Source organism: Mobula birostris, chromosome 22, assembly GCF_030028105.1.
Source record: "Mobula birostris isolate sMobBir1 chromosome 22, sMobBir1.hap1, whole genome shotgun sequence".
Taxonomy (NCBI): domain Eukaryota; kingdom Metazoa; phylum Chordata; class Chondrichthyes; order Myliobatiformes; family Myliobatidae; genus Mobula; species Mobula birostris.
The window spans coordinates 26573160-26589144 of record NC_092391.1 but is presented as its reverse complement, the minus strand read 5'-3'; the positions used below and the strand labels follow the sequence as shown (position 1 = coordinate 26589144).

At 43.2% G+C, this 15985-nt stretch overlaps 1 protein-coding gene across 1 annotated transcript in view; it reads right to left on the bottom strand.

The window, feature by feature from the left end:
* Positions 1–232: 232 nt before the first annotated feature.
* pmpca (peptidase, mitochondrial processing subunit alpha) overlaps positions 233–15985 on the bottom strand; it is a 24877-nt gene continuing 9124 nt past the window's right edge. The window contains exons 5-14 of the mRNA XM_072240423.1: positions 12650–12744; positions 11728–11828; positions 8152–8335; positions 6760–6839; positions 5726–5818; positions 4962–5080; positions 3719–3809; positions 3509–3571; positions 2570–2714; positions 233–1584 (exon numbers count right to left, since the gene is read on the bottom strand). Of these exons, the coding sequence (XP_072096524.1) occupies positions 1415–1584; positions 2570–2714; positions 3509–3571; positions 3719–3809; positions 4962–5080; positions 5726–5818; positions 6760–6839; positions 8152–8335; positions 11728–11828; positions 12650–12744 (1141 nt within the window). The 3' untranslated portion in view covers positions 233–1414. The remainder of the gene's footprint in view (positions 1585–2569; positions 2715–3508; positions 3572–3718; positions 3810–4961; positions 5081–5725; positions 5819–6759; positions 6840–8151; positions 8336–11727; positions 11829–12649; positions 12745–15985) is intronic.

Below are 15985 nucleotides of genomic sequence, written 5' to 3'. Positions count from 1 at the left end.
AGTGTGGGTGATGTAATTTCATAATATCTTGTTCTCATCCATAATTCACAGGCATCTCGTCATCAATGGGAGCCAGTGAGCAGGAGCAAAACAATACCCAAGCCAGGAACACTGCTCTTCCAGGACTCATTCCTTTGTAATCTTGCTGCAATAGCTTGAATTTCAATACCAGCTTTCATTTAAAATAATTAAGGCTGTTACCAAAGAAACTAGTGAACAGACTGCACCAAACTGTTAGTCTGTTATTTTTATTTGACAATTATTAAACAATATCATGAGTGCTCCGAGTATCACTCTGCCAGCTTCTGATGGTGACTACTGCGTGTAAGTCCGCACAGGGAATATTGACCAGTGGTTTGAAGAGATGTCATTCCCAATAGCAGTGGTCCGGGTGGCTTATTGAGGGGTAGGGAAAACTGATGGATGTGTAGATGTGTACAACCATGTATAGCAGCCTTCGAGGTTAACTATACTCAGTGGGTTCTAATTAACATGACAGCTAGGAGAAGGTAGACACATTCTTGAGGCCATTTACTGCATCCTGTCCCCCACCACTAAGGGAGGAACAGGAATCCTCTTCAGGTGGTTCAAGAGCAAACCACTCAATCCTCCCATGATCCACTTGATTTCTGTAACAGTTAAACATGTAGTCTGGGTACACTGACCTATTCTCACTGACTTTCTTTGAAAGTATTTAATAATACTTAGCACTGCTGCTTTTTCCATGAGCATTGATCTTCACCACCTCAACAGTGGTTCTGTTACAGCACCTATCATCGACTTTTAGCTACACTGCAGTCACAGCAGCTCAGTGTGAGGAACAAGGATCATCAAGCATTCTAACTAGCATCACGGGCAAGTCTCACCTGCACAAAGCCCCAGATCCCACCGCACTGGCTCTAGTACGAGTGATAGGATGAGATCAAGCGAGGGTGGGAGGAGACTTAGATGAAAGGTTATACACCAGCATGTAGCAAACGGGGACTATGGATAAGGTGGGAGAAATAGTGCATGTGAAAGGAGGCACTGGAAAGTATGTAGTTTTTCAGATTTTCCTGTACAACCTCCCAATTGGAGGCAGAAGCCAGGAAAGGAATCAGGATCGAGCAAAGGTGCCTTGTGTTAGAACGATTAAGACATTACAGGATGTGACATGCACTGTGCGGTGACAGAATCATCACAGTCCAGGAGCAGATGAACAATAGCAGCATCACAAAGTAATCACAGTTCTTATTTTAAAACAGATTTTCAGCTCCCCCTTTATATAAAAGCAATCAGATCACATATCAAAGCTCTTTTCCCCTCTATTTACAAACAATTACCCCTGCACTCAACAGAAGCAGCTGGTGGATGAACAACGACCAGAAACCTGGAGTACAATGGCTTTTCTGTTCAGTCAGACACTCGGAGCTGCTCACCGGAACAGCCGGTAAATGCGGGGAAGGCGGCCGTCTTTGCTGGTCAGTGCCTGCTGGATGTGCTCGTAGGTCGGCAAGTCACTGAGGTCCCCCAGCGCTGCCACAGCAGGCCTACTGCGTAACATCTTGGTTGTGACCCTCCTGATGTCACTCGCTGTCACTTCCCCTGCAAGAGCAAGTGATCTTTGTTAGCTCGGTGCAGGCCTCTCTCATCATTATCCAGGCTTCCTGTGTGGGCCAGGTGGTAAGAAAGAGGATTTGCCTTTTCCAAATTTAGGGTTTCCATGAGAGCAGCAATTAAAATCTAATCTCTGATTAAAACATGTACAGTCATCAGTGATTCAGACGTTTACCTCAACTATCTGAAAATTGTCAGATTCACTGGAATGAGGCAATCGTTAAGTAGAGGGAATACAGACTGTGGCTCAAGAAAGTAATCAGAGATTCAAAGAGATAAAATAGGAAAAACTGCTTTCTTTCAGCAACAGGGTTGGTAAATTCATGTACCTGGCATGTCTTGATAAAAGAACAGAGCTTGAAAGGATGGCAGGAACACATTTTCAATAATCCAGAATCCATTTAAGAAACCCTGCTCATTGGTCTGGGGGCTCAGAGTGCAGGCGGAGCAAACAGCCAGAGCAGGGGCCTGGGCTGTGGGTAGGAATCCGGAGCACAACGGATCAGGAATGTGGGCGAGTTTGTACTGGAGCTGAAGTCTGGATTGCTTGTACATTTTCCACTCTCCTTAAACTTGCCAGGTTCCCTTGAAAATTCATTACACCACCAGGTAACACAAAAAAGTGAAAATAAAAGTGTGATTTGGTATAAAAGTAATATCCAATAGTCCAGAAAATGTGGTAGTCTGGCACCACTAAAGTCCTAATGGTGCTGGATTATAGTACAGTAACTTACAAATGGGAATTGTATATAAATATGAAATCAATGAAAATTAATTAGGTAGTCACAGTAGGCTGAGTGCCCCTCTCTTCCGTATATTCCACTGTTGAGGTGGCTGGAGATGATGGTAGGGGGACAGAAAACGAAAAGCAGGGTTGAGGGAGAAAGGTGCACTGAAGTGTTCTCCATAATTAAGACCAAATTAGCATTTGAAAAGGCTGTTGCTTATTGATTTCTGATCAGCTTCTGCTTACCAATTAGTCTGCAAAGTTCGAGGGGGAGCTTCCGCATTCCTGTTGCCAACACCTGTCTTCCTACATCCTCGAAGATAACTGGCCGAGACTCAAGGTTCATCATTAGCATAGACTGCAACTGGGTCTTGGCTCGCTCCAGCTCCACCTGACAACAAATAGAGCAATAAACCTATGCACCAGTCCTCCAAACCCTCTCAGTATCCTGTCCCATTCCATCAAATTCCCAGGGCAAGTACTTTACGAAGTAGGTAGAGATCGAAGCCCTTTCATTTCTGTTCCCTCATACGCTTCCAGGGCAGCCACAGCATAGCTTAGGTACAGAACAAAGCTAACATTGCACACACACACTCAGAAATAGTCGGAAATAGTACAATTTTACACTGGATCTACTAACAAACCGTCTCTGTTTAACATTCATTCAAAAGACATAATACGGAAGTGCAACACTAGCACTGGAAATATCTCCCTGAATTCAGTACCACACTCTGAACTGCGGCTTAACCAATCACCTGTCCAGCTCTTGGCTCCATCCCTCCCCCTCCTGTCTTCTCCTATCATTTCAGATCTCCCCCTCCCCCTCTCAAATCTCTTACTAGCTCTTCTTTCAGTTAGTCCTGACGAAGGGTCTCGGCCTGAAACGTCGACTGTACCTCTTCCTAGAGATGCTGCCTGGCCTGCTGCGTTCACCAGCATCTTTGATGTGTGTTGCTTGAATTTCCAGCATCTGCAGAATTCCTCATGTCTACATTCTAATACGTTAAGGCTGTGAATAAGCTGGTGACACTTGAACACTCTGCTATCTGTGTGGGGTTTCCCCTCCCTTACCCTTTCAGATCTCTCACTTTCCTTAGTTTATGTGCTCCTTGATATACGCCCATCTCCCTACACCAACGATAACTCACTGCATGAAAATATGTTCAATTCAGTACACGCACTCACTTCTCCCACTGATCCAGCCATCAGGATAAATTCTCGAGTGATAATTTCCACCATCTCCCTGACCTGCAGCACAAGAAACAAATATTTAACATGAGAATATAGAATAAATCATCAATTGTAGAGAATGTTAAAAATAAGACTTGTATAGTGAGAATGAATGGTTTAATAGGGCAATGAGCTTCTTAAAGTAATCCGATAATAACTTGGTACCTGTCTGGGATCTGCACTGGCATGGATACACAGAAGACCAGTATCCTCATAGCTGTGGTGATAGGCAGTGGCATTATACATCCAGTGGTGCCTGTGGGAAAGATATGGTTATCAGTAAGATGGAAGACTGATCTGTTGCCCCCTTACAGACTGGGAACTGTGAACCCATTGATCCATCTGTAGCAACCTTGTCTCTAGTTCAGAAGGCTGTAGATTCGCATCCCACCCAAGAGACGAGGCACTACATTCCTGGCTAACAAAGCTGAAGAAACTGCTTAAGCAGGAAAAATTCCCTTCACATGAAAACTTGAATCAACACATTGTTTACCCTCTCAAGACATTAAAGATGTAGAAAAGGTGGTTATTCTTGGTATCCTGAGCAATATCTATAACTCATGAAAACTCACTAACATAAGGCGGTTACTAACTCAGTGTAGGAATGTGCTGTGTTTCCTCCATTCAATGGTGACTACATTTCCTAAAGCTGCTTTAGGACTGACACCTGGACAAGTGAAAAGCTTATGTAATTTAACACACAGCGCGTCAAACTTCAGAATAAAGCTAGACCAAGAGTTTAGTGGTAGTATCAGGCTGCAACTATGGAAAGGAACGAGCCACGTTGCCCACCAACTCCCGATTTAAGCTTAGCCTAATCATAGGAAAATGTATAATGACCAATTAACCTACTAACCAGTACATCTTTAGACTGTGGGAGGAAACTAGAGCACCCAGAGGAAACCCGCACGGTTATGGGGAGAACATACAAACTCCTTACAGGCAATGGCAGGAATTGAACCCACGTCACTGGTACTGTAGAGTATTGTGCTAACCACTATACTACCATCTGACCAGTCAGATGACAATAAATATGATCTAGTAAGCCTCAACACCCCCCCCCCCCCACCATGGACAAGTTTTGTTTGCTATGGCTAAAGATAAGGACTCCAGGGAAACCATGGAATTATCAACATCCTATAAGCACCTCTTCTGTGTTACAAACAATCTTTCTCTTGGACCTTCCCCTACGTCCAAATCTGGTGTGGAAGCATGCCAGAAAGCACAAGCACCTTCAAAATGAACTTCCTGCCATTGGCAAACTCTCAGGGAATGTACTCCTTCCCACACAAATCTCTGACATCACCAGTGCTGAAGCAAGTTCTCAGTCTCTTTACTCATCTCTGCAAAACCTGAACAAGCCCCTGGAAATCAGCAGGGGCACGCACGCAGGTGCCCCAGGACTGACCTGTTTAATACATTGAGGTAGAGTCTCGTGAACATGCCCTTCCCAGGTCCCCCAGCTGAGAACGAGCCCCCGCCACCCATCATCATGTTCAGCACAGCAAAAGGAATGAAATCCTCCTCCTGAAACAAAGCAGATACATTTTTCATGAACACTATAATGTTCGCCTCCTCTGTTAACAACCCCCCCCCCCCGCAACAGTGCACATCCCCACACCAGTCTGTGATAGGTGGAATGCAATAGGAAAGGTTAATTCCAGTCACTCACTCCTGAAATCTGCACCATATCTAGCTTTCATAAGTCAGTTCTCTCCAGAACAGAGGTTAAAGGTATTCAAAATTATGGTCTGATAAAGGACTAGGAAGCTACTTCTAATTGGTTATAGTTTTAAACAAAGGAAAGCTGTTAAGATTTAGAATGCATCACAATCTGACTCCAGCAACTACACCCGTGTTCAAAGAGCATCAGTTTTCAGGATTCAGGACAAAGAACTTGCATTTAGGTTAAATGTGACAGCACTTACACTTAAAAGATAACACAAGAACTACACTGACAGGGAGGCCCTCCAGTGCTAGCCTGGTCTCAATGAGAAGCATTCTGGACCAAATAAAATCACAGAAGACAGGCTGACAGGTGATCTGCAACGAAAAATGTAACCCAAACTGGTTCAAATACTCAACCTGCCCAGAATGAGTTTAAACTCGCCTCCCCTAGATTTTAGGACAGTAACACAATTAAGTTTTACAATTAAATTAGCTCGTACTCACCAGGAAGGAACAGCTTTCTAGGCCAATCATTATGTGAGTAAGCTCTGGGATTGGAGTGGGGCCCAGGCTGACGTCCGTCATGTCCTTCTCCACCTGAAGAAACAAACAGACTGTGGGTTGTGTTAGAGTCTCATTCTCCCACCATTCACTTCCCACCTTACAAAGCAAGAAGTCAGCACAGACCAACGCTGACAACTTGAATTCTTCAGACTAAGCAACAGAGACGGAGGAAGGACAGTCCCTAGCCAGCACCCAACCCCAGACTTTTTCCCCTGCAGTATGGTTCCAATACGCCCACCACATCAAAACTGGATAAAGCCTTGTAATGGTATAAAATATCTCCAAGGCCGCTCCCTGGCTCCATTCAAAAATATGTTCACCTCTACAACCGATGATCTTCCATTTCTATCTCACCCAAGAAGCAAGAAATAAAAACAGCGAATAAAGCAAATACTTTCAACTCAAGGCGGATCTGTGGAACAAGAATTAACCTTTCTAGGCAAAGACGTTCACAGACCATCAGCTCACTGATCTTCACCTGGAACTGCTGCAGATCTGGTACTTCCACCATGTTCTACATTCATTTCTGAGTTCCTACATCTGCATCGAAAGGAATTGGACAGGCTATGCAACCAAAAGGGAACTGAGGGTTGAACTCAATCCTATCCTCAAAAAATGTTTACCAGTGGATGTCACAGACGGCAACCAGGAGGGGAAGATGCCACTTAGACTTCCCCATCCAGTCGCACTCCTACCATGGATTTGCCAAGGCCAATTATTCCAGACACCAAAATCAACTGTTCCAACAGGCTGAGGACAAGAGTGGGGGAGGTTAGGACAAGAGTAGACTTCCACAGGGCAACCAAGGGAAGAAAAAGGGTAGAACCAACCTCAGACCTCCACAAGCCCAAGCCATCCTCTGTCTCCATCTAATGGCCTGACAGTCTCAAGAAGGTAGCCCTCAAGTGGAATTGTTCTGAGAATTTCTCATATGGATCCAGGGACTAACCCCAAAACACAGAGAAGTGCCTCACCTTTACGATTCCCCCAGTGTACTGGGACACAGATCGGTCCACATCAGTGGGCTTTTCTAACCCCCACACTGGAGTTACTCCTGTGCAACATAGAAGAAAGAAAATTTGATGAGAGCCTGCAGAGATCCATTCTGAGTGCCTGAACAACCACCACACAAGTTTCAACCCTAGCTCAGAGTGCCGTAAGTCAGAAGGTCATGTGTTTGAGTCCCCCTCCAGAGACCTGAATACTAAATCTCCTCTGACCATCCTTGTTAACGCCCTCATTTCTGGAGAGGCTGTCTTTTCTGCGAGATGCAAGATCCACCCTATCAGATTGGGGTTCAAACAACAGCCAAAAACAATTGGATGGAGAGACTAAAAGAGTTTGGCTCTTTTAGAATGGGATTTTCAAAACAAAGCGTTTTTTGAGCTGTTAATTAGAAGATAATATCTACTGACTGCAGAATCAACAACCAGAGAAAGCAGACTTTGACTGATTGGTGAAAGAACCACAGGAGAAATGAGGAGAAATGAAGACAGCAAAGGAGCAACACGTAAGGTGCTGTCTGACCCACTGGTTCCTCCAGCATCTGGTGTTTTGCATCATATTCCACCTTCTGCAGTCTTGTGTGTCTCAAAATAGCAAGGGACTTAGACTAACAAAACAGCTTTTTTTTAAAAAAAACCCAGCAGAGGCAAAACGTGCCAAAATGCTTTGGCCATTATTTATTGATTAACATTACAACAATATTATCAGGTTATCTGGTTACTGTAACATTGCTTTTTATGCAGCCAGTTCGCATACAGCAAGCATTCCAGTTTTATGTCACAGCAATGACAATACTTCATGATTAATAAAACCTGAGCAATTTTGAACTATTATGAGATGGGAAAGGCACTATGATGACACAAGCCTCTTCAGTGCTTTAAGATTCTGAGCTTGAAATTTAGGAAGGTCAGATACAAAAAATGGGCTTTTGATTCAGGAAGATACTTCTAAAATTATTACCAACTGTTCTAAAATAAAATTTAAATTAATTTAGTTATTTACTCAGATACAACGTGGAACAGACCCTTCTGCCCCTCTGAGCCATGCTGCCCAACAACGCCCCGATTTAATCCTAGCTCTATCATGGGACAATTTACAATGACCAATTAACCTACTAATCAGTTCGTCTTTGGACTGTGGGAGGAAACCAGAGCACCCGGAGGAAATCCACGCGGACATGGGGAAAACGTACAAACCCCTCACAGGCAGCAGCTAGAATTGAACCCAGGTCGTCTGTATCATAAAGCATTGTGCTAACCACCACGCTACCGTGCCGCCCCGTAACATTGGGGATAAAGTCACGAAGGACAATCGAACAGACATGTGTAGATGTTAAATTGAGACCGAAGTTGCATTCATACCCTGAAGATATTTCTTTGCACACTCCACCAACTGATCATGGTCCACCCCAACCCCAGCCAACACCAATCGGTCAAAGGTGTAGTAATTCCGCAAAAACGAGTGAATCAGCTTTTGATCAATCTTCTCTATGTTGTCCGTGGGACAGAACCTGGGAAGCCCCACAGTATTGTCCCGGTAAGCTGCCTGCAGAGACAAAAAGGAGAAAATGTTCACCTTCTGCTACCCAGTATCTTGGCTCTTCCACTTTCCTTTCTTATGTCTCCTGCATGTGACTTACCAATAAAAATATCTCTCCTTCATCTTTTTTTAAAATTTTTTTGCTCAGCATAACAAAACTTTCAATTTCCAGTTACATTTACATTTCCTCCCCTCACAGATATCAACTATCAGAACACTTCCATCAACGTATAGACATCACCACCACATCCTACAAAAAAGCCCTTATTAGTATAGCAGACAGGTTTACATTTACATATTGTAAAAAAAGTTGCCATGTTTTATGAAAACTATTTGTTTTTGAGTGTATAATACACGTTAAAAAGTCCAAGGGAATGTATTCCATGATTAATTTACGCCAACCAGAAAGCCCAGGGGCCTTATTGGATATCCAACAAAGTAAAATGTTCCTCCTCGCACAAAAAGTCAGGATGTTAAAAAGTTTTTTCTGATGTGCATTAATGATACGACTGCTGGGTAAGCCTAAGAGAAAAGACACTGGGTCCATTTCAAGCTCCATCTTCAGAATCTTTTCCATCTCACTCAAAATATCACTCCAGTATGCCTGAAGTTTGGGACAAGTCCAAAAACAGTGGGTGAAAATTCCAGTATTTACTTTACATTTAGAACACATTGGAGAAACCCCCATCTTAAATTTTGAGAGATGATCTGGAGTCAGATAGGCTCTGTGCAGAATTTTGAGTTGCAATGCTTTAGTTCTATTACAAACTGAAATCTTCTTTGCATTATCACAGATGTCTTCCCATGTTTCAGCTGTAATTTCTACTCCCAGCTCTTCCTCTCAGACCCCTCCCAGCTGCTCAGCCTCCTCACAAGAATATTCCCTCAGGATGCTGTAAAAAGTACTAATAGAGAAACACCCTCTTTTCTATGTCAGAACTATAGAAATCAGTTAACAACGATGTTTTTTTTCTGTATATGATCTCTTATCTGAAAGAAACGAGAAAGATCCTTGTTGGATATGTTAAATTTCTGTACTATTTGACTAAAAGACATCATCGTTCCTTCATCAAACAAGTCTCCAAAATGTAAAACACCCTCGGAAATCCAAAGATTAAATCCAGAATCCATTATGCCAGGCTGAAAATCTGGACTGCTGGTTATTGGAGTGAAGGGTGATATTTTCACTGTGTTGCCCTCAGTTTGTCGCACCGCTCTCCAAGCCCTGACTGTGTTAATTATTATTGCATTGTGACAATATTCCTTAACTAGTTTCATCTTATTGAGGAAAAGCAAATTAATAAGAAGGCATTTTGTTTGTGAAGTTTCAATGTCTAGCCAAATTGAGGAGGGGTCCCTGCAAACCCAGTCAACCACACAAGATAAAAAGGAACTTAATTGATATTTTTTGATGTCTGGAAAATCCAGACCCCCTAGACTACTGGGAAGCTGTAACTTTAGACATTTTAATACAGGGTCTTTTTTTGTTCCAAATGAAAGACCCAAACCAGCCATTTATTTTTTTTAAAGTGTTTGTTGGGTGAAGATGACTGGAATCATTCGTATTGGGTAGACCAGATGAGGAAGAATGTGTATTTTGAGCAAGGATATTCAGCCAAGCCAAGAAATGGGAAGAGTGCTCCATCGCTCAAGATCCCGTTTGATTTTGTCAAATAACTGTGTAAAGTTAGCTTTGAACAATTGATCAAACATAGGTGTGACGAATATGCCAGATAAACAAAGCCTGTCTGCGACCATTTAAAGGGGCAAACACCCTGTGTCAGGTACCTGCGGCAGATTCCCCAGAGGCATAGCCTCTGATTTAGTAAAGTTGATTTTATAGCCTGAAGAGGCACTAAATGAACTGATGCATTGTATAAGGCGGTGCACTGATATAGCAGGGTTTGATAACAAAATTAGATCATCATCCGCATATAATGTAATTTTATGCGAGTTTAGTCCTATGTCTGGAGCAGATATTTTGGGGTCTCACTGAATAGCCTCAGCCAATGGCTGGATCACTAGTGTGAAAAGTAGTGGTGATAAAGGGCAGCCCTGCCGGCTGCCCCTCAGAATACTAAAATTATCCCACCTAATACCATTAGTAAGAATCACAGCCAGAGGGTCATTATAAAGAACCTTCACCCACTTAATAAAATTATTGCCCAAACCAAATCGTTCTAAAGTGAAAAAAAGATACGGCCTTTTGACACAATCAAAGGTCTTTTCTGCATCTAAGGAAACCACCATGCCGTCCACTGCCTGTTGCTGACTTGCCTGAATCATATTAAGTAATCTTCTGATATTGTTGGATGATCTACGGCCTTTTACAAAACCCGTTTGATCCTCTTTTATGATAAAAGGTTACACAGTTTCTAATCGCAACGTTAAGGCTTTAGATGAAATTTTAAAGTCAACATTTAACAATGAAATAGGCCTGTAGGAGGCACAATCTTCAGGGCTCTTTCCTTTCTTAAGAATTAGGGCGATATTAGCTTCTCTCAATGATGATGGGAGGAGACCACAGTTAAATGCTTGATTGAACATGTTTAGCATACGCTCTAATAATAACTCTCCTTCATTTTAAGATTAAAACACAAGGCGAGTCTTCTGCTTACAGTTCTCAGGGTTAGGCCTCGTTTGGATAAAATGCATTATTTCTGGGGACTTGGAAATGAGATATTGGTCTTGGAGGGGAGGGTTGGGAGTGCCAAGTGTGCAACATAGATTTACCACTGGGGTTAAAATCATTAAAGCTAAGACTAGGCAGGCATTGAGTATCAGAGTGACTGAATCTTTGTAATTAAAACCAGTTATATCAATAGAGAAAAACCATTTCTTCAATCCACAACAATGTGAAGTGATAAAACTAAGGAAATGGAAATGATGTCAGGATCAAGCTCTTCACAGATACAGTAATAAGAAAATCTGCCCCACCCACCCCCCCTCAAACTCTTACCCAAAGGATTCTACAGGGTAAACATAACAACCAAGACAGAAATCCAGATTTCCTGATTTAGGGTTTTGGAGTAAAGGAGGTCAATTGGTAATAAATACAAATCAGCTGTGATCTAACTGAATGGCAGAACAGGCATGAGAGACTGTGCCCTGCTCTCTTACGTAACGGGTCTGACAGCAGAGTAGCCTCCTCCCACTAATGTAACAGGTTTGACAAGTTAAATGATCTCCTGAAGAAGGGTCTCAGCCTGAAATGTTGACCATCTATTCTTTTCCATCGATGCTGCCTGACCTACTGAGTTCCTCCAGCGTTGTGTGTGTGTGTATCGTTTTGGATCTCCAGCGTCTGCAGACCTTCCTGTGTAAATGATCTCTTCCTTTTCCAGTGTAACCAACCTGAGGAACTTCTCCACCCAGACAGATTTGAATAGTTACATTACCGCATGAATCATTTCAGTTAGGAGAGGTTCAGGATCCGGTCTCATTTGCAAGTCCTCCAGCTCAAAGCGGACAGCCAGTCGGGTCATCTCAAGTTCCTCATCTGAGGCAAAGAAAAGGTTTAACAACCGAATCAACGTGCTGAATGCCAGGCAGGCGGCCACCAACTGCACAGAAAAGACCAAAACTACTAGTCCTCTTATGTCAGAGAGAAACATTGAAGTTCAAAATCCATTTGGGCACTAGTGCCAATCATTCCAGGCAAACACTACAGCACCCATTGTCAGAGGAGCTGGTTTATTGGGTGTAAATCTACGACCCAATCTTCTCCCAAGGGTGAAAACCTCAGAGTCGCTCATTGGAAAGGGAGCAGGGAACTGCCTTAATAGTGACCAACGTTTATGTCTCAATAAACACCACAAAGACAGTTTTTTCTGGTTGTATCACCTTGATTTCTGTGGGAATGTGCGGTGCACAAATTGTCTGCCAAGTAATTTTAAAACTACTTGAGTGTTGTACTTTGGCATACCTTTTGGGTTCAGGAAAGGTTTGGCAAACTGCGACACTTGTTTTCACAGTCTTACGTACTGAACATTCACCCATGGGCCATTCCACAGGACGTAACAGAGGGCTAACATGCTACTTTGTTGTCTGCTGCAGCATCCAAGTCACTGAGCTGACAACCCCTATGCATCAGGCAAGAGGCAAAAGACAAAAGCAGCAGCCCTGCACAGTGCTTCCAGTTGCCATCCAGATCTGACATCAGCAGAAGCTTTAGAGAAGACCACAAGCATCTTGCCGACCACATTGTGAGGCAGAAAACTGAGATACAGGTTCTGAACACTCCATGAAGTTTCACTTTTTAAAATTAAAATTCTCTTCACAAAGTTAATGAGAAGATTAAAGTTGCTCTCCTTCCATTACCTGTAAGCCTCGGCTGCAGCACCACATCAGCAAGCAGATTGACTACTGTCTCCAGGCCCTTCACCTCTGCAGAAACAGCAAACATTGTTGTGTCCCTGAAACAGAAATGTTAAAAAAAAACACTCATTCAGGGATTGATTGGAAACATTTAAATGAGCTACCTTCCTAATCTCAGTTGTACAAGGTAAGTGTTATCGGTCTGCAGGTTTAAAGGGGGAGTATTACGGCGTAGAAAATAGCTCACCTGCAAGATTATACATCTGTTCCACTCAGCCCCAGAAGACCTATTCTAGGCTTCCCCAAATGCAGTGCTCTTGACCCTCTTCCTCACTGCCAGACCGCTCCACTTTATCCAAGATCTTCCAGCTCCATTTCCCCCAGTGTTCCAGAACAACCCCCCAGCACCGGGTAAGTACGATGAATGATCCTATACTCATCTCATTTTGATCAAGCTGAGCTCGCAATTCTTAAATCTCGTGAACCCCAACACCATGACAGAGCTTTGGACGTTCTTTCCTTTTCTACATACGTCACCTGAAGCAGCTCAGAAAGCCGAGCATGTCAGTAGCAGATGGGACTACGACAATGGATTTCCTGGGTGACCACAGTCCGCAGAGTACAAAGCTGCAGCTCCAAATCAGGCTCCCTTCTCAGTGACCTCACCTTTTGTCAAACCATTAATGTAAAAGATCTCTGTATAACCAGTAGTTCCTCCATCCCAGCCCAGGTCCTCTGTCTTACAATGTTACTTCCATTCCCTTTCAGAGGGTCTAAATTGGTAGAATGTACAAGAGCCCCATAGTGATAGAGGCCAGCCGGTGGTGCAGTGACATCAGCACTGGACTTCGAGGCAAATTGTCCCAGTTTTGAATCCAGCCAGCCCCTTACACACTTTCCATCTGAGCTGGGTTGTGTGTAGAGCTAGCAACTGGGCCTGGTAAAAAAAAACAGATAAATGCTGAGAAAGCAGCAAAAAAAAAAGCCGCCCAATGCGCCACAAGGCACGAAAAGGAACAACATAATGATAGAGAATAAAAGGAGAAACAGAATAGAAAAAAAGTGAAGCATCTGGTGAGATAAACAAGCTAATGGAGATGCCAATAAAGTATGGCACAGACATACAAAGAATGGAAAACATGACACGTACTTTATCTAATTATAAGACAAAACAAGACAAAGGAGCAGAAGTCGGCCATTCGGCCTATCGAGTCTGCTCCGCCATTTTATCATGAGCTGATCCATTCTCCCATTTAGTCTCACTCCCCCGCCTTCTCACCATAACCCTTGATGCCCTGGCTACTCAGATACCTATCAATCTCTGCCTTAAATACACCCAATGACCTGGCCTCCACTGCCGCCCGTGGCAACAAATTCCATAGATTCACCACCCTCTGACTAAAAAAATTTCTTCGCACTTCTGTTCTGAATGGGCGCCCTTCAATCCTTAAGTCGTGCCCTCTTGTACTAGACTCCCCCATCATGGGAAACAACTTTGCCACATCCACTCTGTCCATGCCTTTCAACATTCGAAATGTTTCTATGAGGTCTCCCCTCATTCTTCTGAACTCCAAGGAATACAGTCCAAGAGCGGACAAACATTCCTCATATGTTAACCCTCTCATTCCCGGAATCATTCTAGTGAATCTTCTCTGTACCCTCTCCAACGTCAGTACATCCTTTCTTAAATAAGGAGACCAAAACTGCCCACAGTACTCCAAGTGAGGTCTCACCAGCGCCTTATAGAGCCTCAACATCACATCCCTGCTCCTATATTCTATTCCTCTAGAAATGAATGCCAACATTGCATTCGCCTTCTTCACCACCGACTCAACCTGGAGATTAACTTTAAGGGCATCCTATACGAGGACTCCCAAGTCCTGTTGCATCTCAGAACTTTGAATTCTTTCCCCATTTAAATAATAGTCTGCCCGTTTATTTTTTCTGCCAAAGTGCATAACCATACACTTTCCAACATTGTACTTCATTTGCCACTTCTCTGCCCATTCTTCCAATCTATCCAAGTCACTCTGCAGACTCTCCGTTTCCTCAGCACTACTGGCCCCTCCACCTATCTTCATATCGTCAGCAAACTTAGCCACAAAGCCATCTATTCCATAATCCAAATCGTTGATGTACAATGTAAAAAGAAACGGCCCCAACACGGACCCCTGTGGAACACCACTGGTAACCGGCAGCCAACCAGAATAGGATCCCTTTATTCCCACTCTCTGTTTCCTGCCAATCAGCCAATGCTCTATCCACGTATGTAACTTACCTGTAATTCCATGGGCTCTTATCTTGTTAAGTAGCCTCATGTGTGGCACCTTGCCAAAGGCCTTCTGAAAATCCAAATATACAACATCCACTGCATCTCCCTTGTCTAGCCTACTGGTAATTTCCTCAAAAAATTGTAATAGGTTTGTCAGGCAGGATTTTCCTTTAAGGAATCCATGCTGAGTTCTGCCTATCTTGTCATATGCCTCCAGGCACTCTAACCTCATCCTTGACAATTGACTCCAACAACTTCCCAACCACCGATGTCAAGCTAACAGGTCTATAATTTCCTTTTTGCTTCCTTGCCCCCTTCTTAAATAGCAGAGTGACATTTGCAATCTTCCAGTCCTCTGGAACCATGCCAGAATCTATCGACTTTTGAAAGATCATTGCTAATGCCTCCGCAATCTCCACAGCTACTTCCTTCAGAACACGCGGGTGCATTCCATCTGGTCCAGGAGATTTAACTACCTTTACACTATTCAGCTTCTGGAGTACTTTCTCTGTCATAATTGTGACTGCGCACACTTCTCTTCCCTGCCACACTTGAGTGTCTGGTATACTACTGATGTCTTCCTCAGTGAAGACTGATGAAAAATACTCGTTCAGTTCCTCTGCCATCTCCTTATCTCCCATTACAATTTCTCCAGCATCATTTTCTATCGGTCCTATATCTACTCTCACCTATCTTTTACTCTTTATATACTTGAAAAAGCTTTTAGTATCCTCTTTGATATTATTTGCTAGCTTCCTTTCATAGTTAATCTTTTCCCTCTTAATGACTTTCTTGGTTTCCTTTTGTAAGGTTTTAAAAACCTCCCAATCCTCTGTCCTCCCACTAATTTTTGCTTCCTTGTATGCCCTCTCCTTTGCTTTAACTTTGGCTTTGACTTCTCTTGTCAACCACGGTTGCATCCTTTTTCCACTCGAAAATTTCTTCTTTTTTGGAATATACCTGTCTTGCACCTTCCTCATTTCTCACATAAACTCCAGCCACTGCTGCTCTGCTGTCTTTCCCGCCAATGTCCCTTTCCAGTCAACTTTGGCCAGTTCCTCTCTCAT